Here is a 24454-nt window from a genome sequence, read left to right as displayed (position 1 = left end):
AAATGATTAAAACTAATATAAAAAGAAGAAAGAAAAATATCGACGATTAACTAAACACAGAATAGTGTAGTAACACTATTTCCATTGTAGAGTGGAAATCGGGGGAACTTAAAAAAAAAGGTATAATAACAGGAGTAACTGAAACAATTTTGAACAACAGACAACAGGGAATCTGAAGAATGAGAGAAGAGCAGAAATTCCTACACTTAGTTCTAACAACTGTGTGTTTATTAGCATTTGCAGGACCAGTGAAGTCTAGTCTGATAAAGTTTCAAATTTATTTTTGTCTTTGCAAGATTTATCTCCTGGAAAAAAAATACAGAGAAATGTTTAAATGTTTCAGCCCGATGGAGAATACAGTGGACTCCTTTACAGACAAGAGAAATTATCTTGTATTTGGCATATTCCAGAAAGACCTACTCAAATCAACTCTCCTGTTCAATACCTGTGCTATACATCTGTAAAATTGCAGTGTGCTGTAAAAGTTTTGTGAGCTGACTTTATTCTATTGAATAAGTATTGCTCCAAAATTCTTTTCCGAGGTGGTAGCCAGAGCTCTTTATAAGCCATATGTTACATTCATTTTAGAACAGCTATTTGAGCATTAAAACTTGCAGTCAGGAACAGTTTCTGACATGTGTATTGTCATAGTTGTGTATACCTTAATTGTAGGTACTATATACACAAATAGCAGCAAACACATATAGAGAAACATGGACACATTTACTGCATATATAAGGTTAATGATACAATTTATGTTATGGTCAACAGCGTTAACTTTGAGATTAAAGTTGTTTTGTGAGGGACACACACCAACAATCAGTTTTTTAATCTCAGCCAACATTTTAAATTCAGCTCAGAGGTTTTCTACTAGTATCTACACTTCTGATTTTTTTTTCTAGTAATTTTGTTGGCCGAGTGTCCTCATGGCAGTTATTCTTCTAACTTTCCAGAAAGAAAAAGAAAAATACATTTTCATATATTCAAAAGTCTCAAGACAAGTTTACTCAGTTCCATTATTGTCTTAACCACACTGCAAACATCTGGTCACTCTGATTTATGTAAGTAGTTTCTGAAGAAATGCATGTTAAGCAAGTTTAGAAAGACAACAAAAATGCCAATAAATTATAAAAACATAATTTAGAGCAAAAAACTATTTTCTAGGTATAAATAGCTGTATATAAACAAATTACAATATTTAAGGACGTTATTAGTTTAGATTTTGTGATTGAAAGATTTTTTACTGTGAAGTAAAAATGTGGAGTACAGTCTTTCCAAAGGTCTTCTTTTCTGCCACTAGAGGGTACTCCAAGAACTTAGAGTGCATTTGGAGGAAGGATTTATTTGGGGATTTTTGGTCTGTAAATGATCCAATATTGTTCTCATACTCAACCTTAGGAATTTAACCCCCAAAAATCTTGATATTAAACAAAAACTTTCAAAAGCACTCTAATACAGCTTTTCAGCAAAATAGTGCGGCGTATCCAAATTATAAAAAACATTGGTTGATGTAGTTTAGATTTGAACTTATCCTACTTTTAAATTATCTTAATTATTATATTTTATTTCAGACACAATTTTCTGGTTCACATCCTGTTTCTTCATCCAGATGTGGACAAGGCATTCCATTATTGGCAGGCTGAAGAAGTACAAAACGAGTTCTGATCTTGGTCCCTGTTTCTCTGCAAACCCCTCTGCAGAGACCCCAGGAAGACCACTGCGAAACCTCACAGTCCAGTGGTGTTTCTGCAATACACACAGCAAAGAGGTAACTTTACATCGAGTTGTACTTAAGTCAAATACACAGTTGGAAAAGCATTAAGGAATGATCATCAAACAGCATCCTTTCTTATACAAAATACAGGTGATATTAATAAAATCCTTATGGTGTCTCATAAATTTAAAAAATAGTCTGGTTTCAGCTCCTAACCTCATCGGCTCTGGTATTATTATTGCAGTCTAGAGCCTGTCTGAGGTATTATATCAGTAGTGCAGCACATTATCTCTTGAATGAAAATATAGAATTCCTATAAAAGAAAACTATGCTTAAAATTATTGTACTCAAAAGATTGAATTAAAAAATGTTTGCTGTCAATTTTTATAACTCATTTTCCTTTGCATGGCTTACTAAAAACACTGGGATTAAAGCTTTTCTCTGGTTTATCTAGGTATATTTATATTTCTTTGCAAGTAGCTATTGTTCCTATAGTTGTTCATATGAAATTCCATTTTATTTTTGGTCCAATTTGCTTTAGAAATAAAGAAAATTGCCATTTTTTAATCATTAAATCAGCTTGTTGTTTTGTGTGTGTGTTACTCTTCTCTTTGCCAATAAAGATATTCTGTCACTAGAAGCTTTCTAATGCTGAAAGGATTTTCAATATAGTTTCCATTTCCTGCAAGAAAAGAAGTTAGAAATTCTATCTAGTAGAAGTACTATTCATAATGTATGCATCTATCTAAAATAAATATTATAAAAAGTAGGTGAATATTCCTTAGCAGGTTAAATTAAAATATTGCTTGTCACAGGAAGTTGCATGAAAACTGCCTGTTACAGCATTTGTGGGTAAAACAAGTGTGCACAAGCCCCTCTTCAAATGCCACACTAAATGTGTGACACCTGGTATAAATTTCTAGTATTACAGTGAACTCACCACTTTCAGTTGTCATCACTATGTTTCTAGAGGGAATGAGGGACACTGCTTGACCTCTGGTAATTAAATCTGCCCATTTGATTCTGGAATAAGTTTCTAAACAGGTTGATTTACTGGCTCATGTACAATAAAGTGGGGATTTGTGATTTAAAATGGTTTTTGAAGTACCGTACTCTAAATGCAGTTTTAAATTTTTTTTTTAATTTTGGCCCTGAACAGGGCCAAATGTTCCTTGCAAATGTTGTGGGAATGACATATAACTGTAAATGAGATGCATAGCACTCATTTTGAATATGTCTTTTTTACTAACAGAGATACATTAAACAACTATAAATTGATAAATACATTTATTAAAGTATAACTGGCACATTAACTGTGTAAAGAGTGAGCTTTATTTTAGTGGTTGTGAGGTGACCAGCACAGTGCTAGGGACGTGCAATCTTCAGACATTCTGGAGAAGCTCCCGGAACATCGCAACTATTTTGGGAATATATTGCTCACTTTGAGCAAATATTGTGTTAATTATATATTTGTTAATACAGAGATTTGAAAATCACCCTTACGATTTACTTGAGTCAGTAGGTTGCATGTCTTCCTGCCTATTCAAGATTATTAGCTAATATTTTTTGAGAAAATAAAAATTAGAAAAAACTTTATTTTTGTTGTCAGGATTTATGTTTCTATTGAAAATATGTCCAAATCAATTGAATTATATAAGTTTTTATTGCACGTAACTGCCAAGTTCTGACCCAGAAAGAGACAACAGTAATAGTTCTTGGCTTCATTATCATGTAAAACCTTAAGGACGAATATTTACTTCAAAGTTGCAAAGAGTTGGGGAGCTCTGATTCTGATCAAGTGTCATTTGTTTCTCATAATATTCACTGATCTACGCTGATACAAAGGCTTGGGTTGCTCTTACTGTGGATATAACCCAATCCTTTGAACCATAGCTCAAATATGCAATCCCTTACTTATTCTTTCAGGAATTCTCTTTTATGTCAACTGGCTTGTTTTATTTCCCATTTGTGAGTCTGGAACTATTCCTATGCAGATAGGAGAATATTCTGCCTGATCGCCTGTTTCATTCACATCACCTGCCAGATTTCCACATATTTCTGAGTGAATGGAAATAGCAGAATTGAGAACATCTACTAATCACTTACCTGAGACAGTGTCTGTTATTTCATTGCTTTTAGCTGGAAGATTAATAAAAGGTGCAGAAAGACCCAGCTGGCTTTTCTTTATTTTCACCATTGTTACTTGAGCAATTGGTGGCAAAATTTTGAGTTTGGGATAATAAAATGAGTTTGCTGGGTGATTTGGAGAGGAACAAGTGATCTGTGAAATAAAAAGGGGACTATTAAAGAAACTAAGAAGGTAACAGTAAAATTGTGTTTGTAAATCATGCTAATACTTTTTGGCAAATAATTTGCATACAACTAGTTCCTATGAACCTCAGTTCACATAACTATGATGGTCATCCCAGAATTTTTATGCAGAATACTAGAGTGGATACAGGACTGTGGTAGGAGGTACTGTGAACACAGTAATGTATGAAATGGTTTAGGAGAAAGAACTAGATGTTATTACAAGAAGAATACATGAGTGTTAAACAATAATATCAGGCATGCTGTAGTAGCTGTCATATGGATTTGAGAGGCCAAATGCTTCTCTCTTCCTTTCCTTGTTACTCATTAGCACAGTATTTATTGCTGGAAAAACTCACCTTTAAGAAAGGATTAACTGAATACTTATAGTATTTAAAGTATTTGAATCAAAATCCTTCGTTTGCCACCACTCTTAAATGGCAAAAGCAAAGTATGAGGCATAGAGAGGATGAAACGAGCAAAAGAGATTGAAAGCAGTGTCACCACATTGAAGTTCTCTGCTTTCCTTTAGGTCCTTTCCCTCAAATGTAACAGTTTCAGGTTTCAGCAGTGCTTTCAACTGAAAACTCCTCCTCACAGCAGTATTCACTACTAAGAATTTTCCGGGTTAGATATACATTTGGTGATGTCAGGACTTTTGTGAGTATTTTCATTTTCCCGCTACTTTAAGGATTGTTAAATATCATCTAAAAATTGTCAGCTTTTCCAGAAAATAATTAAAATGTAGAGACAAATTCTCATGAGCCATCTACGTTTACCTAATAAATTTCGAAGATACAGAAGATAAACAAGAGCAGTAGGTCTATCAGCTGTGTAATAAATCCATATAAAGAGAGCATCAGCACTCTCAAATACTGAAAATAGTTTCACAATTAAAGAATAATTATCTTTAAAAGGGAACACTCAAAATATAGCAGTATGAAGTGCTAAACTATGTACATGCACCCACCTCTGTAACTGTGTCCTGTGGAATAGTGGCAAAGTTGGGGGAGGAAAATGTGAATCCACTATCAGTTCCAGCATCATATGGAAATAGATCTACGGATACTTCCTCCATCCAGTGGTCTCCTTCACAGAGATTTAGGCTGTCAATACCCACAAACCAGTCGGGGCTCGGAACAATTCGTACAACAAATGAAACCTATGAAAAAATGAAACAAAATGATCCATCAGGATTGCATCACTTGCTTTGGAATGCTTCAGTCCTGCTTATAGTAATTTTAACTCAAAGTTAGTGGAATAATGTCATTATGCTCTTTTACTTTATAGAAGCTGTACAGTGCTCTCTGCAATGTGACATGCTTTTTAGTAACTCTTTTTCATTATATTATTCCTACAAGTGAGAACTCAAATATTTAATTTTGGTTACTGGTGACATAAAATAAACTTTTTAAATTAATATGTACATTTACTTACTAAGGGATGTCTTGGATGCACTTCTAATTCAGTAGAGGTTTGTCCTGTACCACTGGAAATTGCAGGAGCAGAGAAGATTCCATGTACACTCTGAATTTTCTCTCCAGCTTCTTCTATTTCTTTCATTAATACCCATGCTTCACCCTTTTCAGCAAAATCACGTACACCGTTGCTGGCATATTCATCTTTTTTCCACATGCTGTAGTCAGAACTATGAGTAACACCTATTTGAGTGAATACATGGCATGACATAAAAGTCTGATTTAGAATGTCCCTATTTCTTCATTTTCTTTGTTTTATTTCTGAGGTCAAAAAAAATATGTATAAAATTGAGTGAACACTAAAACATTTGGCTTATCGCTGTTTGTTTCAGCTGTAGCCAATTGAAAACAGAAGTCAATTGAAAACAGTTGAAGATTTTTGAAAACATTGTGGATGCTTCAATAACTGCATTTCATTCTTAATAACTTTGGCTTTTTTTTTTTCCTTTTTCATTAGTTATCTGACATAACTGTTAAGAAAAAATTATCAAATTGGTCAAGAGACTTATCTGCTCTTAAACTGGACATACTTCACTTACCTAGCAAGGATGACCACTGTGCTGGGGGCCTGTAAAGTGGATACTGCTTAGGAAAAGCGATTTGACTCCATTTCCCTGTGAAGATTATCTTGTACTTAGCAAGTTCCTCTGCTGTGCAAAGAGAATCATCCCCCACAGGCAGGCTGCTGGCATAACCCAGTATTGTTACAAGTACTGTCCAGATAACTTTACAGGAACAGTAGACAAACATCAGGTTTTCCATTCCCTTCCACACGAAAAGAAAGAAAAAAAATGTTAGCCATATTAGTCACTCTAAACTCAAAAATTAATAACAGTTACCTAATAAAATGTAATGTGGCATAAGCTGTAAGCAAAGAGAAAGCAGATATCTGAAACACTAAAAATTGTTATGCTTCTGAAAACATTACTATAGTGCTTTCAGATTTGTTATTTCCATGCTATATACTACAAACCTGTAACTTTACCTGGGACTAGTGTTTCTAATGAAAATGAAAATAAAAATGTCTTATCCTTGTCCATAGTACTACCTCAGAGAAAAATCTGTTTCTGATTTTCTTTTGAAATCTGATTAGTCACATCTTGATTTAATTAGAGTAGCAACTGTTTCTGTGGAAAACATTAGTGGTATATTTATTCTTCTAAAGATTAAATTGCAGGTTACTTTGCCAAAAGAAATGATTTATTTTAAATTCGTGTTCTACAAAGGCTGTTTTATAGCATAACATTTAAAATCAAATACATTTCATATTTATATAAATTACTTTGCTGTCATAATGTGAATTAAAAACATTGTAATTCCTTTAGGTTGTTTGACAGTTTTAAAAAATATATATTATTTTAAAGTTACTGTCATAGGTTGTGCAAATTTTCTTTTTAAATTAACATGGTAATTGCATCAGACTGTTGAATTCCACCAGTTGTTTAAAATAACAGCCTTAAAAACTGATTTTTAAATGTTTTTGTCCTTTGAGAAAACTATACAAAGTTAAGTAAATCACTACTAATATATTAGTTTGTAAAAATAACTATGAATACTCACTAAATATTCCTCTGGAGCACTGGTAGGGGGAGAGCACCTGCTTTTGCTGGCAGCTGAGTTGGTCTGCAAGAGAAGACAGTAGGAGTCTTGCTATTTATGCCTGAAGAGGGTCCCTTTGGTCCAATGATTATTGCAATCTTTAGACTTACCAGGTTTGCAAAAATCATGCCATCTTCTTGTTTGCAATCCCTTTGGAAGGACTAGCAGAGGTTTCCTGTCTGTCAGCTAGTTCAGGTTCCTTATCAGAAGACTGAGATGCCAAAAAGACAAAATGCTTTTAAAAAATACTTTGGATTCTTAGTAACAGTTTGAGTTTTCTGGTGCCTTTACAGTTCCCTGCTCTTATTAATGCCTCCAAGCTATACAAATGAACTGATTCCAACACTGAAATAGTTCTAGTGAATACTCTTTAAATGAGAAACATGTTTTCTTGTAAGTTTTATTGTCTGACAGATGCTCCTTCCAAACATTTACAGAGAGCTTGCTCACTCTCACATACCATATGTATGTGTTCAAATAAAAGGGGTGAGGCAGCTAAAAATGTCAAGAGGAGAAAAAGTTACATTTCATAATTGCACATACTCACACAGACTGTGTCTCCTGAAAATATGAATTAATTTAAAGTAGTACAGTGTATATTTTTGTGTGTACAGTGCTCTATGCTGGATAATGAAAGGGCTCTGTAACATTGTGGTTTCTTTGGAAAGAGTGGTTTTGGGAAGCTCGGAGATTTTTCTTAGCTGTCTTCAGAGTAAAAAACCCCAAATAAAAATCTCATTATTACAGTTAAATCATACATCCTCTGTATCACAGTATATATATCTGCATCACTAAAACTATTTAAATTGTTTATGAAAAATATGTATTATAGAGTGACCCAATTAAAAAATAATGTTTAATCTTTATTTTAAGTTATTTTCAAATAAGGGAAAACAAGGGCTTTGTGCCAAACCTGTAAGGTTAACAAATGCTATTGTGGCTGATCTGCAAAGGAAATTCAAAATTTTATAGTGAACCATGAAAATAATATTTCATAGAGTTTTCTTTAGAAATTGTGAGGAACGTCACTTAAGTACTTTCCCAGATCTCAAACATGATGGTACAGCATATGGGAAAAAACCAAAACAATCCCAGTTATTTTCCAGATGCAGCACCCAGGCCAGCATAGGTTAAGCACACGACATACAGCTTTAGTGACACAGTGTTGTCAACCAAACAACATGTCTGAGCTTTGTGGCACTTTAACTGGAAACTTCCCTCCCACCCCGTGGTAAATCCAAGCCAGGAGGTGAATAAACTGGGATGTCTGGATGGAATTTCAATCAATTATTCTGCTGACAAAATGGAATCTATTGCAGGTTTCAACATAGATGGATGCAGCACCTATAGGCACAATTCTTCTTTATCTGGATAGATGTGGGAATCCTGTAGCAGGTTAAGCCATCTAGGCATGGACATGACCTTTATTTCCAAGGTCTCTTCCTCCATCCTCTGTTAATGGTACATTTTCCATAATTGATTTCTCTTCCAGGAGCCAGACTCCACTAAGAAAGAGAGCAAAGAGCCTTCATGGATACTTTTATACAAGTTCTTTCAGTGTTTATTGAAGGATGATACTTGAATTACATCCAGCTCACTCCCTCCTACGCACAGAATTCCAGACCCACAGGTTTCTTAGAGATTTTAATTTAATGACATCCAGCCCATGCATCCCTCTAGAACTACACAAAGGTCCCACAAATTTAGAAGTACATTGCTCAGTGTATTACTAAAACTACTTAAGGCTTGCATATTTATTATTAAATAGCTTTAAACTTCAGTAGGTTTTGTTGGCTATCATCACAGTTACTGAGCCAGTGAACTTCACATACTGAAACCTACTGTGGCACTGCCAGGACAACACATCAAATAAGAATGAAGCAACTATCTCTGGTTCTGACACAGAAATATTTAATATATCAGAATAACCTTTTCCTTTCAAAGATAAATTGCTGGCAAAAGGCACACCACCAGACTAGATTATTCTGGTTCCATGACTACGTGTTATGAATGTACCCAGGAACGGGACAATACATGCAGGCTGCAATCCCTGAATTGGCACTGGACTTTTCTCTGTTTACAGTGAGGGCTTTACCATGACAGATTTCTCAGGATTAAATTCTTCAGGACCTAGAGTCTCATTCTTATCTTAGTTGAATTCATAATGAAATCATTGGGCAAACTACTGTAAATTTATTTAATTATCTTGCCTCCCTGCCCCCTGAGGCTGAGTGAAGGGAGAAGAAAAAAAAACAAAAAAACATGCAGAGTAATGTTGTCAGAAAATCCTAACTTGAAGACTCACTGTCTTATTTCTTTAAATAGAAACTGTGCTAAGCATAATCAGTCTCTGACACTGTGAAGGACATCAAAACACCAAATGTGTCTCGTAGATGGGAAGGAAAAGAAAGAGCAGAAAAAAAGCAAATTTCCACTCAATGGATTACTTTCATGGCTGGGAACTACAGATGCCAAATTTCTGTGGGCCAGCAGTAGGGGAAAAAAAATGCTGTGGGATCAGAACCTATGCTTGCATTCCTTCTTCAGTTTTTATGTCGCATTAGGAAGCTGCTGAAAACTCATGGTAAACTGGAAAAAAGAGCTTACATTTAGAAAAATTTGCCTCTGTCATAAATGTATTTTTTCTTTCTCTTTTTCAGCAAAATAGCTTTTGTTTTTCAAGTTTGTGTCTCTTAGGTACACCTATTTTCTATCCACATATATGCCTCTACGGACCCCAAATACTAGAGGGATTAGTCATATAAGGCTTGTTTTACTTAAGCATCAGTGCCAAAGTGTGCCTTGGGTTAAATTTTGCTTGCAGAAGTGTGCAACTTCTGCTGTTTCTTGTCAATATGACAACAGTTTTACAGTTCCTGCAGTCCTTACCAAGATTCAGAGGATGAAAGCTGGAAAGTATAAAACAATAATGGTGTCCAGATACTTTTGGTTTTTAAAGGTCAGTCATAACTTTGTCTAAAATAGTCTGTATTGTTTCTAATCAAAAATAATTAAAGAAACGAGAAAACAAGAAAAACCTACTTAAAAATACAGCAGTATCATCAATTTCTTGTTGGCTCTGGAATCATTTACACTGTACAAAAACATTTAAATGAGCATATTCAGGCTATCACACAGGAATATAGCACATTAACATCACGTAAATTCCACTTTGATTAGTCAGAGAATAATTTAGCCCTTTTTCTGGCAAGCAACCGGATTACCATGATTAGTTATGACTTTTCTATTAAACCGTAAGATTAAGAGAAAGGAAAATTTACAAAATGATTGATCTGAAGTTAGTTTGCCCACCTTTACTCAAAAGAGAATCTCCAAAAATTTTGTATTTATATTCCTGAGCTATCAACACACTTTTCAATTTTGCTCAAACAATTTCCATTCTGCTGATAAGGAGTATATGTGCAACTTTGATATTCACAGGCTGCTTACCATGCTTATGACTAGCTAGGATCTCTTTGTCTACCAAGAAAAACATAACATTGTATTACTTAAAAAGGATTATACAGCCATACTTTCTGTCCTGTAGTTACCATGGAGACACATACAATTATGGACACTCAGCAATGCCAAAGGCTTATATTAAGTCAAAACCCTCTAAGCTCTAAGTTGTAAAATCTCAGGACCAGAGTGGCAAGCAGCAGAACATTTTATGATGGAGAAATTGTGGTGTTGGCTTGGGAGCTTATACAAAAGAAAGCATTTACATCGTGATATTGGATGGTAGAACAGTAGTGAAGGCAGCTTTAATCTTTATAAATCTTTTGGGATAAAAATTTACTTTGCAGATTAAGATACCTAAAGTAAGTACAAACATACAAACTAAATATGTACACTGCCACTACATATAATGGAGGTCTATTTATTTTAGATTATAGAAGCTAAAGAACTGTTCCGCTGACCCTTTAATCCATACCAATATTTGACCAAATTAATAACTGATGAGCAGTTCTCTGGTCTCCACTAGCTGTATTGATAAGTTCTCCATTGATCCTACCTCCCATGGAAGCATCTAAGTAACTGACCCAGGCATCTCTATTCAGGGGTCACTGAGAATTCAAGCCAAGATATAGAAAAGGATAAGGAAAAATACCAGTCTTCTTGACCACAATGACACTCATCAGCATCAAAAACCTTTTCTGTCATCTTCTGCATTCTTCTATCATTTGTATTAAAATACTTTCCAGTACTGAAACACCTAATACGTAGCCCAGCCCTAGCTAACCAAATCAAGGTCCCCCATGACAGTGACCAGAGGTTATGTTTCTTTTGTACCCTCTAGTACCCAAAGTGTATGACTTTTCTCAATAGTCATATGAACTCAGAAGTTGTCTTCCGCTGTAAGGTCAGAGCCATTTTCTCCTGTCTCACGACAGTCCTTCAGCATAATATGTAAAGCTTGTCCTTCTTGGCTCTCACAAACACTTCCTGATGACATAACCACCAAGGTTATCTATCCAATTCATCTGTAGCACAAACCATGAAGTCTTGTAATCTTCTTTATGGATAAAGAGGAGTTATCTTGGCAGCAATGAACTCAGTTGGAAACAAATAATTTAAATCCTCTCTGCCAGCTCAGCAGCTAAATCACAACTTGGGAGCCTCCTTCCCATACTGTAGCTAATGCTTACGATAGGAATGAAGCAGACTCACAGGGATTATGCATTCAGGCAGCTCCTTTATCCTGGACTTCATCGTCATTCAGCCCACTGCATACCTGTCAGCTGGTAGTGCCACTGCCTCTTTTTGTTTCCAGAGGCCTTTGCAGTAGGATATTGGAGAAGGAATTCATGCTATCTTTTTATCCATAAAAACTCCACAGATGTGAGGAGAGGAAAAAAAAAAAAAGGCTTCTTCGACCTGTTCATCAGATAGTCTAAGCTGTGGCTGAGGGTCAGCCTTCAGAGCACTGTGCTAACCTGTGGCATGCCTATACCAGCAGCTTCAGCTCCCTGGACTGTATAGCCTGCAGGACTCAACAGAACTCTGGAACAAGCTAGATGTTAGGAAATGCTGAAGACAAATCTTGCAGACCTGAGTTGAAGACTTACAGGGATCCCTGCTTTTAAATTTGCTTCAGATATCTGCAGGAAAACCTATAACTGAAACAAAAATTGCTCTGAAGGGAATCTAATATGTACTGCACTACAGTTTCATTAGAGTAGAAGACAGGATATTTTTGTGGAATTGCACACATGCACACACACAGTGTAAACCTAAAAGGAGAAGTTTTTTGATTACCATATTAATTCATTCTCTCATTCTTCAGTAAGACTGAGTAGACAGCCTGCACAGAAATCCCTGTGGTCATTTCAATATGGTATTTTGACAGATTTAGATTCTTGTTCTACTGTTTCCAATGGAAGTTTGGAATTTTTTTGTTGGACTTTGTTCTTTTTGGATGCTTTTGTTGCTGGTGGAATTGCCATATTTCTAAACCTTGAGTGCTAGTAAATTTGATGGTTTTCTGTTATATCACAGAGTATATTTAATATACCTGTCTATGCAAAGGTTTAAGAAGAGAACTGAAAACTGGCTATGGAGAACAGGGCAAAACTACAGCAGCATAGTTAAAAGAATAAAAATTAATTCTCATTTTGTGAAAAATATGGATTGCATCTTCCAGCAAGTCCAACCTTCCTATTATATCTTTCAATTCATTTCTAAAGTGAAATGAGCTTGTGCCATTAACATTTGTACTTCTTGCTTGCCTTTGAATTTCCACTGGAAAAATATTTAAACACTACAAAGCTACTTTTCAAGGTGTTGACTTTCTAAGACCAGTTTGATGCTTTCTTTGCCTTGTAGAAATGTCAGTCCTTTATCTCTGTGGCAATACTGTAGGCCACCAAATTATATTTCTAAAGTAGTCGCCATCAACACCACTCTTTGCTTATGTTGTGTCCTGCTTCACAGTGAGTTTTGTTGATTTATCTTGTATTTTTTTCAAAGGTCTTAAATCTATTGAATGATAGCTGTGGAGTTATTAGAGTTGCATCTTTAATTCATCTGAATAATGGGGTACTGAAAAAACTGAATTGGTGTTTTCTGGGAACTCATCCATACATCACAGTTTGCATAGCTCTAGTTCAGTAAAATCCATTAATTGCCACCATAGCACATTATCATTTTCACACCCCAAGACTGGTGAGGAGTCAATGCAGAATAAGGGTTGCATTGGAATGCGGAGTTGTATCCACTGTCAGAGTGGTACCACATTTTTGGGACTCAGGTGTAATTATTTACCTTCTGCCATGGAAATGATATATGAAAATCAGTAAAACTTTCCTGCTTACATGTATAATTCTGTTATCATTCCTTAGCTTGGTTATAAATAGGATCAGAATGTTTTATTCAATATTCTGACCTCTTTTAACCTCCATACAAGGCAGATATGGATGAACTTGTGTCAGCTCAGTGGACAGCAACCAAGTTTCATTCAGCCTGGAGAAGGGAAAGTGATCAAGGCAGCCTGATAGTAGCCTCCCAGTGCCTATAAGGAGGTCACCAAGATGAAGCTGGATGCTTCACAGTGGTGGGCATTGGGAGGATAAGGGGCAATGGGCATATATTGAGGCAAGAAATGTTCAAACTGGATATATAGGGAAAAATGTTTTTACCATCATAACAGTCAAGTGGTGGAGCAGTTGGCCCAAAGATGCAGGGCAGTCTCCCTCCTTGGGGGCTTTAAGATGAGACAGGACAAAGCCATGAGCAGCCTGATCGAACCTCAAAGCTGACCCTGTTTTGAGCAGGAGATTGGATAAGAGCCCTCCTGAAGTCCCTTATGACCTGAACTATCCTATGATCTTACATTATGAAGAAAATTTGTTTCTGCTATTACATCAATGCTTCAGGTAATTACAAGAAATCCTCACCTGTCTAATAATTTCATAAGTTCTCTCCACATCTGAGATTTATCTTTCCTAATAAAGGGAATGTAATTGTAAAACTAAGGTTTGTAAAGGAGGAGGATGTAGTGCTGATGATATAAATACATCTATGCCATACAGTGGAATTCCATGCAGAATTCCCTGAGTTAGAACGAACCAATCTCTCTCCAAAACTCGCTATACTAAAGTTAAATGAGGATGGAGAATATGGAGTGAATTATTTGACTGAGAGGTGTGATCTAAACATTCAGAAATAGGGTGATACAACATAATTATGCTTCTTTTGGGTTCTGGGGAAAGCCCCTTCATATGCACATTGTTCAATGACAGCAGCTTCCACAGCAGTGATGATGTGCTTGTGGAGGGTCTCTGGCTGAAACCCAAATATTACTGAAGAGAACTAAATGCATGCCAAAACAGAGTTTATTATGGGAAGCCTCAAGTCTTTTGTGACCTCTTCACAGTAAGTAAACAGGCTTTTTTTACAATCTTTTATAAATGTTTTGAAACTAGCTCCTCTCAAATGGATTTTTGTTAATTAACAAAACTTCTAACATTATGCTGTCCTCTGTTCTCATTTAAACCCTTTCAGGTGGAAGGTTATCATAGATACATTGTGTTGCACATAGAAACACTTGGGTTTTTCACTTGGCTGTACATATGCCCCAATGCACAGAAAGAAACTTTCAAAAGAATTGCCAACTCTGACCGCCGAAAAGAAGTAGCTTTCAGGCCATACGTACCCAAGAGCACAAAAGGTTTTAAAAGTAGTATACAGCAGAAGAAGCAAGGCTATTAAATGTAAGACATTATTGTTTTTGACCACAGGCCAATATCACTTGTCTACAACCAAAAGCTTGCTCTTCCCCAGAAATATTGAACGAAATAAAATGTTCTATTCGCCCTTCGGTTCTCAACAAAACTCAGGGGAATGCAAACTGTAAGAACAAATATTTTCTAAATTGGTATTTTTGCCAGCATTGAGGAAAGTGAAATTATATTAAAAAAAAAAAAAGAGTTTGCTGTTTTGAAATTGAAGAAAGCAGCTGTTTAAATGGTAGGTTATATGACTTCTTGCAATTTTTACTTCTGTTTCAAATCTCTGCATTATTAATAATTTTAAGTGCCTGAGTGTGAATTTTATTTATCAATTATTACAGTGAAAAAGTGAACTCTACAACGAGATGACAAATTTAAGTTTTCTCCATTGTATTCTGCCTTAACTACAAATTAGGGATAAATTGATATAAATTTATATCTCAGGAAGCTGTACTGCTCATTTACTTCTTTTGCTTCTAAAAGTAAATCAGTGTCAAGCATCATGCTAGGACACACTGTATTGCTAGAAATGCTTAAATGGATTTTTAATTCTGAAGCACTGGTATAAATATGAATTAGCATCAATAGAAACACTCTACAATTATGTCAATGTGAACAGAATCTGAATCTGACCTATTCTTTTAAAAGATATAAAGCTCATATTGTAATTCCTTTTGTCAATAGAAAAGTCATTGCCCAGACCACATTTTAATTAACCACCCTGAATTCTGTTTGCAGATTCAATTAAGGAAAGATATTATTTTTCACTTCTTGTCCTAATCTGTCCTTCAAAGGGACAGTGCAGTTTACTGATATCCTATCAATTATGTGTTCTGAGGAACTGTTCTAGCAATTGTTTGGACAACACTTCATAATTATGAATAAAATGCATGATTAGAAGAAAGGGAAAAATCCCAACATTAAAATGTTATAGTTACCCTTAAAACTGAGGGTAAATAAGCACAGAACTGGGGAAGGACTTCAGTAATCATGTATACCCTTTTCTTTCTGAGTCCCCACATTTAGTTTTGTATATGCGCAGTAATAGCCTTGTGCAACTGTTTTGACATTCCTAACTGTCTCTAGAATTACTGAAATAGAAAAAGCCAGAAGAATCAAAACCAGAAATCTAAAACTATTGATTTACTCATCTAAATAGCAGGCCTAATACTCTGTAATGAGTTAAATGATTCCTAAATGTTTTGTGAATATTCAATTCCATTCAATATATATTCAATAATAGAGATCAATTTATTTTCTAGAATCATAGAAACACCACTTGGGAGGGACCTCTGGAGATCTCTTGTCCAGCCTCTTACTCAAAGCAGGGCTGTCACATAGCCAGGGCAGGCCAGCTCTGCCTTTGGCCGAGCAGTTCCTGAAAAGCACCAAGAGTGGAGATTTCCAGCACCTCCCTGTGTAACCAGTTCCAGTGCCACACCACATTCCTTGTGGGAGTTTTTCTCCTCGGCAGACTGAACCTCCCATGGTGCATCTATGGCTGTTGTCCCTCCCTACATCATCTGCCAATACTGAGGGGAGAGCAGGTTCCTTGTTTGCCTTGTTGGCCACTCCACTGATTAAATGTTGTCAGAAATTTGCCGACAATGCCCTGTTTTATCAAGGGCTCTATTTTTATAGTATACTGTAGTATGATATAAAGAAATGGCTTTTACCTTTTTTCAAGTGTGGATCATCTGCCTTTTCCCAAAATCCTGAATTCTTTCTCCAGGACTTCTTTCAACCTGGCTTTGATAATTACCAATACTCTGTCTAACATATTTCTTTTCTGTTGCATCTCCTTATTTTCATGTTCACTATTTTGAAAACTTTGATCATCCCCAGCAAAAATATAGATTTTTTTCCTTTAATAATTATTCCAGTGTTATAAGAACTGATATAAATACAAGCAGTCATTTCATTGCTTCTGCAGGCAAGTAGATCTTTCCCGATTCTTAGCATGAGGTGCTACCTTTACAAATGCTAACAATGGTAACAGTAGTGCCTATTTTTTCCCCACAACAATAAAGTGAAATAAAATAATGTATTTCTGATAACAGTAGTTTGTAAAATCTACAGTGAAATTCATACTAATTTCTGAAAGTAATTTTATTTTATATGCATGTTACATCACAAATCTCAAACTATTATCAGAGGAATCCAGTCATTTCACAGTATCAAATTTTTTGCACACTTTCTTTGTTGAATAAATCAAGAAAGTCCCACCATATACAGCAAATCAGGCACTCAGAGTTATACTTATTGCCAGCCATTAATCTCTTACCCCAATCTATTAGCACTTCAGCTAGAAAGTGTAATTCAACAGTTATTAACAAAGCGAAGTATGGTGCAGATTTTCTCTATAAAGGTGATGCAGACAGGATTTAGGTTGTGCTTCTACAAAGCATGGGATATTTGGATTTCAGTTCATGTTCAGTGACACTGACAATTATGCCAAAACAGGAAAAGAAGAGAGTTTAAAAAAGCATAATTCTTTATGCTCAGTTTACTGGGAGATTAATATCTTTTGGTGATAGTTTATGCTTTTATTTTCCAGGATTGCACTAGGATTACTTGAGGGTATATAGGACAGCACAGAACTTGGATAACTGTGTGGGAGCCCCCACATCCATGAATTTGTAATTTTGAACCACATAATTTATAGATTTTAAACAGAATAGAAGCTATATTTTGTTTACAATGTGTGTTACATGATAAATGCTTTCTTGGAAAACTGAAGTGTTTGATTTTAGCATCAAGAGATGGAAAAGCAGTCAAAAATTGAGGGAAACAAAAACCAACATTAGACTCTGCTCTTAAATCTCTTGTACTAACTAAAGACAAGTTGTCATCACTAATTAGATCAGCTCCAAGAGATTAAAAGCTTATTTTTCCATGGTTTCTAGTCCATTATAATAGCTATTTGTCTCCTTCTACCAGCAGGATTGGCCAAATAAATTACACCAGCCATAATTTACTAATGTTTCTGTAGTCATTTCTAAATTAGTAAGAGAGGCCCTCAGTCCCAGAAAGCTTATATAAAAGCATTTGCCTTTATGGGGTTTTGATGGGACTCTGAGGAGGTCTGAACCCTGAGGAAGGACCAGGTTTATCTGCAGAATGAACACCCCCCCAAACCACAAAAGTAATTCTAACCTCTATGTTTTGTTGGAGAACAGGCAACCCATTAAAATACACCAAATGCAGGTCTTCCGGATGATGCAGATGAACAAATGTTTGGAAAACAAATCTTCCCCCTGTATTCTATTTCCTTTCAGAATGAGCTCTCCTTCCAGATGCTCTGGAGCCCAGCAGCTTGCACTGCTTCCTGGGTTGCAGCAACCTCCACGGTCTCCCTCCGGGTCTCTAGGAATGTATCCTCTCCTTGACCTCCAAGGCTTGGCTGCAGATCTGCTCCTTTGAAACGAGCAAGCCATGTGCTTTGTCAGGAGTCCTTCCATGGGCATGCAGACATTGTAATCTCCTCCTTTTCCTCCCCAAAGTCCACCTGACACAAACTGCCACAGCCAGGAAAAGCAGAGGCAGCCCTTCTGCCTCTGCTTTTAAACCAAGCAAGAAAAAATCCCCAGCAACCACGAAATAGAGACTAAGCCAAGAAGAAAAAACTCAGTTTTGTCATCTGTCAGGCAAAAAAGCAGTCAAAATTTGAGGCAGCCTGGAGTGCTTCCATCTAAACTGCAAAGCCTTTCCTGGTTTTCGGGCTCAGATGTGCACCCTTTTCATTTTCCTACCTCGAGTAAGACCTGTGTTGAGACCTGGATTCATCAACTCTCCCTAAGCCCTGGTTTCTGGAGGGACAAGATGCAAATATATGAGCCTTATGCTCGTCCTCATCTTTCAGAGTCTGGATTACACCAACATAGTCCAGAATAAGGATGATATAACTGCTTGTATTGGGCAGTACAGAAAAGAGCAGGTAGATAGATCTTACAAAATAATTAACATATGTCCACCTATTGTCTGATCTTTCTAGTCACTTCTCACAGTTATTGAATAATTGTCTGTCCAGCTTATGGCACTGCTTGCTGTTGTCATGGTACCTGACTGCCTCCTAAAATAATGAAATACAAGGTTGATTCTAATCTGTGCACATGGAAGACAAAGCATAACTTCAGAAAGTTTCTATTTCAGCAAAACTCAGTGAAAGAGGTGGCTATTACTAAATGTAGTATTTTGTAGGAATGTGTATGAGTTAAAGTTGTCACCTGAAGCAGGAACAGTCTCTGGGATGTGCCATAGCAGTCTGCTGGATGTTGGAAGAGAAAATAAACAAGAACTAGGAGTTGAAACCTTTTGGTAATAAGAGTGGCTCTCCCATAACCATCACTGTATTTTTTGCAAGCTCAGAAGCCTCCACGGTCTCTGTCATATTTCAAAAACTGTATCAGTTAGGACAATTTGCACAAAACTGAGGAATTCCAAATCCTGTTTTCTGTAGTTTATCAGCTTCAACTTTGATTAGCCATGAGAGACCTTACCTCTGCTGGGATTCACCATGCCGTGTGATGCTGGTCCGTACCCTACTGCTCACTGCTTCTGTTTTCCACCTGTTTCTTGTTACCTTGTGCACTCAATACACAAAGTAGACTCATCATATCTTTACAACCTTTCTGTTAGAAAGGCTTTTTCCTTGCTCATGTTTCCTTCAAATACATTGCAAATTCTTTCTGAAGTGACCTTTTAAATCCGTTCGGATCTAGTATTTTTCATCCATTGTAGCAAATATCTTGGCAGACACCAAGTCATTCATGCCCAAAATGTCAAGGATCAATGTATTTTTCTACAGAGACTTTCTATATGCCATATGTGTGATTTTTCACTAAAAACCACTGTGGTACTGCCATTATGAAGCCACTGATAGTATTTAGGATATTTATCAGCTTGTATCAGCCTTTAATGAAACAGATTTCCAACTCCAACCTTTGCTTTTCAACAGCCAATCGTAAACTCCATACATTTCTGAGGGGATAAAGACCATTTATTAAAAAATAAAATTAAATCCCCATAGGTGGGTGTTTCCAAGGTCTGTAGACACGTTCATTTCACTTCCCAGTCTTCCCATTTCCCAAAGGAAATCCAAGACAGAGGCTTGAGAGATCAAACTGGAGAACATAGAATATGTCCCACCTGTTAGTATTCAATAAAGGGAGAAAGGATTTCTCCAGAGAAATTACAATAGAAGTGTGTGGTAAAAGAACACAAAAATTATATTTTCCCTTTTAAATTTTAAATTTTTAAGTGGCATCCAAGATAAGAAGTATATAGATCAGCATACTAGGAAGCTTTGTTCTTTATAAGTGGCCTTCTATTTCCAAGGTATTTAGAGATCCTCTTTTCTGCATAGCAGCAGAGGCAGTGTGGCTAAGAAATTGAACAACTGTGATTAAAATATATTAATCTTGTCCCCAAGTCTGAAAGCCCTCACAGATTTAAAACTGGAGGGAAAGAGACACCCCATGAGAATAATTTCTAGGAAATGTTATAAAATTAGCTAATTAAACTGTGAGTATTCTCACTAGTTATGAAGGAAAACTACAGATATATTTTCTAAAGCATTTTCTTAGACAGGGTAATGTAGAATGTTAGGTTTGGACCTTGTAAATTACCTACCAAGCTATACTAATAATATAAATGAAAATACATTGTAAGCATAGTCATACTGAAAAGACAGTCAAGGTATCTGCATATACAATATTGAAAGAAAAGAAGAATAGTATACTTTTACAAGCCTACCTCCTTCAATTCATCCATGAGACTAGAAGAGCCTGAAGGGACATATTAGGATCTCACAAATCCTTTTGGCTGTGACATCTGGAAAATCTCTAGAAGGAGCTTCATTTTCTAGAGTGAAAAAATTCTCTCTTGAGCCATCCATAGTGTTTGGTACAAGTCCTGAAGGCTCTAAGTTTTCTCTCAAACATAAAGGTAGGGAAAGGATATGGATTAAGACATCTTTTCACTTGGGAACATGCTGAGAAAACCCTGGAAACTTATTGTAGTTACCTCATAACTGAGGTCCTGGAAAATAAAATAAGTGCATACATAAATACATGAAATTCAGATACAAAGAAGTAGTTTGTATTGTCTTATAGATTTTTTTATTGAATTGCCAAACTCTGACCCTATTCAGTTCATTTGGATGTTTTCAATAGCTGTTGTTTACATCCTTCATTTTTAACTCTGATGTAATATTTCAGAACATTAAAAGGCTATTATGGTAACAATGCACCTTCCTTTTTTTCCAGCATCCTTTTGCTGACCTCTCTTGAGTAGTGCTCATGTGTGTTTACTATTTAAGTATGTCAGCATTACCAAAGCACAAGAAGGGAGGAGATCTATATAGCTTAGGAAATGCTGCTCATCTGCAGTTATCGAAGGAACTGTTTGCTCTGGGTGGGGGGGGGTTGCATATACAGGTATAACCTTTCGTATTTTGGAGAAATTAAAATATTTAGGTTAGAAATATCAGTTTAAAGAACACCTCTCATATGTCCATGATATTCCTCTGGAAAAAGTAAGAGTGACAAAGTTAATTTATTCAGAAGAATGACTGAAACTCTCAATCATATTTGTTCTTTGAAATTTTAATCTCCTTTCAACTTATTGCATGAAAGTTTATTTAATTTCATGAATGTTTTTCATTTTACTGGTATACTTAATAACATTGAAATGAGGCATTTCTTCTTCCATTTTCTCATAATATGGAAAATTCATGAAAATTTGGGAGCAGTGCAGTAGATGGAAAATTATTGCTTTCTCTCATAAACTTGGCCAAGAAATGCAGAATACTTACTCCAATAATCCCAGAATACAGCAATAATTTCAAACTGGACAGGTGCTAAGTATTTTGTTTTGTTAAGTTAGCTAACCTTCCATAAATCAAGTATATCTCTTCCAAAGTTAGTTTTAGCAGTTTCTGTCCAGCTTTTCAGTGAGCTACTCCAAAATAATCCTGCCATACTTTTCAGATGACCAAATCTGCTAACTAATACTAAATTTTCAAGTAAGGACATCAGTATTCTCTACTTTTTTGAGTGAAATTCCTTTATTTATACACTTCTTAGATCACTTTGTTTCAAAGAATCACAGAGTGAGCCTACATCACATTTTAGCTCAGGTGTCATCTTTTGAAGCAAATTCCCTGATTATTCCCATTTAATAATGCTTTTGTTCATATTTACTGATTGGTCTTGGATCCCCTCACAAACTGGATTTTGGAATGAAAGAAAGTAGGAGGTGAGCTTTGGCAAGCATGAGTAGAACTAGACCAGCAATAAAGCCTCCTGATATGTGTGCCAGTCGGATCCTACAAACTGTTTCATTTTGTTAATTTGCTTGTATTGGTCTGTGCTAATTGCAAATGTGGACACAGTTACTAACTGGACTTTGATGTCATAGACCCTCACAAGATGTAGAACCAAATTCAAATATGATTTAGGCACTTAAAATGTCATTAAAATGTATGTAGGACTTAAGGGTGTGATCATCTTTGGGACTTATGAAAATTTCATTAATTGGTTATCTGCCTCTTTAAATGCCTAAGTATCTTCAAAATTCAGAACCTTCTATTTCTGTGATGCACTTCCACTTTCTTAAAATAAGGATAAATAATAATACCCAGTTTGACAGAATCTGATGAGGATAAATACATCAAAAATTGTGAGCTGCTCAAATTATGGAATGAGAGGGTTGAAACATAGATTGCTTTCATATCACAGATCAAGGTTAAACAAAGGCTAAAGCTCTGCATGCATGATTTGCAAATGCAGTTATGCTAATAGCATGATGATCTTAATTAGATGATCAGCTGCATATCTGACTTTTGATAATAAGTCCTAATGTGACTTGCTAATCAATGTCAGGTATGGGAATAGAATGTAGAAATTCTAACTTGTGAATCTGTGCACTAATTGCTAAACCAGACTGCCTCCCCAATGTCACTCTTCATTGCAAAATGTTCTATCTCGTCCTTGTACTCATATAATGTATTATTTGAACATCTTTTTGTAGATCCTCAGACTGTTAAGAATACACTATAATTATATTATCCGGCTTCTAAGTAACAAGGACCAAAAGCTTTCTTGCTATTTCATATTGGGAAATTATTTTTTTTTCTTCCTACTGTAAATTAACATTTTCATTCTTAATTTCTTTACTGGGCTGTAGAACATTCTCATCAAAGACACATAATTTTGACTTCAAGATTCCAAACGATGATGAGTTTGTCACTTTCCATGAGAAGAAATGCCAGTCATTAATTGCCCTCCATCTAGCAAGATGCTCAAAAATAAGGTCAGATTCATTATGTTTTCAAAAGTTACATTTAATTGGCAGTTTATGTATTTCTGACTTCTGCTTTCAGCCTCAGTAATATCTTGTTATGCCTTTAACTGCTAGATTAAACATTCCTATGTCTCAGATCATAGATTGCTGTATGAAGGAGACTATGAAAGAAAAGTAGTTGCTTTACTCACATTGCTTAAGTCACTGTGGGAAGTAGCTGATAGCTAAGAAAATAATAGAATTATTTTCGCTTTGACTGTTTTGTTTTTCTCTTTAATTTAGCAATACTACCAACAAATCCTAAAAAGCAACTATTACAAAAATGCATTTTAAAGTGAAACTGAAAGATTTTCCTGGATTCATTTTCCTTTCCAATGGACAATCCCTGTAGTCTATACCTGAAGATCAGGCAAGGAAAAGAAAGAATCCATTTTTGCTTCTTGAAACCAAATTGTGTAGATGTCAGCTGTTTCTTTGGGTTTTGTCAACACATCAGAAAACCATCTTAACAACTGGGATTCCCATTAATTAACTCACTGGAATAAATACAGCTGCCAAAGCAAAATAGGGTATTGTGGAATTTCCACACACAATAAATCATTACCCCTTCAAAGGACGAATGTTAGAATTAATAAAATTAAAGAAGTACATGAAGCTGACATCACACACTGAAAAATGCTTAGATTCAGCACACTGAATCTAATATTTGTTTTTATAAAGTATTGCATGAAATAGAACCAAAATTTCATATCAGGATGATGTGTGTGTATAAAATTGCTCTCAATTGAGAATATTCATATAAAACTGAAGAATAAGAAGTTAAATTACTGAAAACACAAAAGAATATATTTTTCTTCTGAATGCAAAGTACTACATACAATGGTACATGTGTGATAACATGTGCAAACCCTGAAATCTATAAAAATATCTGCTACTCCTGTATTTAATTTTCTCTCTTCCAAATTAAGTGCTAATAGATTGAGGCCTAATTGTAACATGATGTTTAATTTTTCATCTTATGCATAATTTTACAGTGGGGAAGGGGAAAACAGCAAGATGTTTCTCATTAAATAAGTGCATGTTTGCTTCTGCAGCTGCAGCTTTGGCTTCATTTCATAGTTAGAACTCTCAAAGGGCATAGAAAGAACAGTAACAGCCACTATGGCCCCAAACTTATCACCTCCTAAATACAAATGGAAAATTTAGACAGGAAGAAAATTAAACTTGGTTTCCCTTCTAGTAAAAAAATTTTCACTAAAAAAACCCAAGAAACCCAAAAACAATACCAAAAAAAAACCCCAACACATTAACTTATATAG

At 35.6% G+C, this 24454-nt stretch overlaps 1 protein-coding gene across 1 annotated transcript; it reads right to left on the bottom strand.

The window, feature by feature from the left end:
• Window positions 1-707: 707 nt before the first annotated feature.
• SPON2 (spondin 2) lies at window positions 708-18082 on the bottom strand. The gene is made up of 7 exons (XM_042053563.1): window positions 17988-18082; window positions 7063-7125; window positions 6042-6267; window positions 5462-5685; window positions 4995-5186; window positions 3821-3995; window positions 708-1746 (listed from the first exon to the last, which is right to left on the bottom strand). Exons 3-7 carry the CDS (start codon window positions 6262-6264, stop codon window positions 1568-1570), a joined length of 993 nt encoding a protein of 330 aa, XP_041909497.1. The 5' UTR covers window positions 6265-6267; window positions 7063-7125; window positions 17988-18082; the 3' UTR covers window positions 708-1567.
• Between the last annotated feature and the right edge of the window lie 6372 nt (window positions 18083-24454).

The sequence above is a fragment of the Corvus kubaryi genome, unplaced genomic scaffold, assembly GCF_017639235.1.
Source record: "Corvus kubaryi isolate FWS band 111438036 unplaced genomic scaffold, C.kubaryi_AGA036_p1.0 split1-131, whole genome shotgun sequence".
Lineage (NCBI taxonomy): Eukaryota > Metazoa > Chordata > Aves > Passeriformes > Corvidae > Corvus > Corvus kubaryi.
This window is presented reverse-complemented; position numbering and strand designations above follow the sequence as displayed.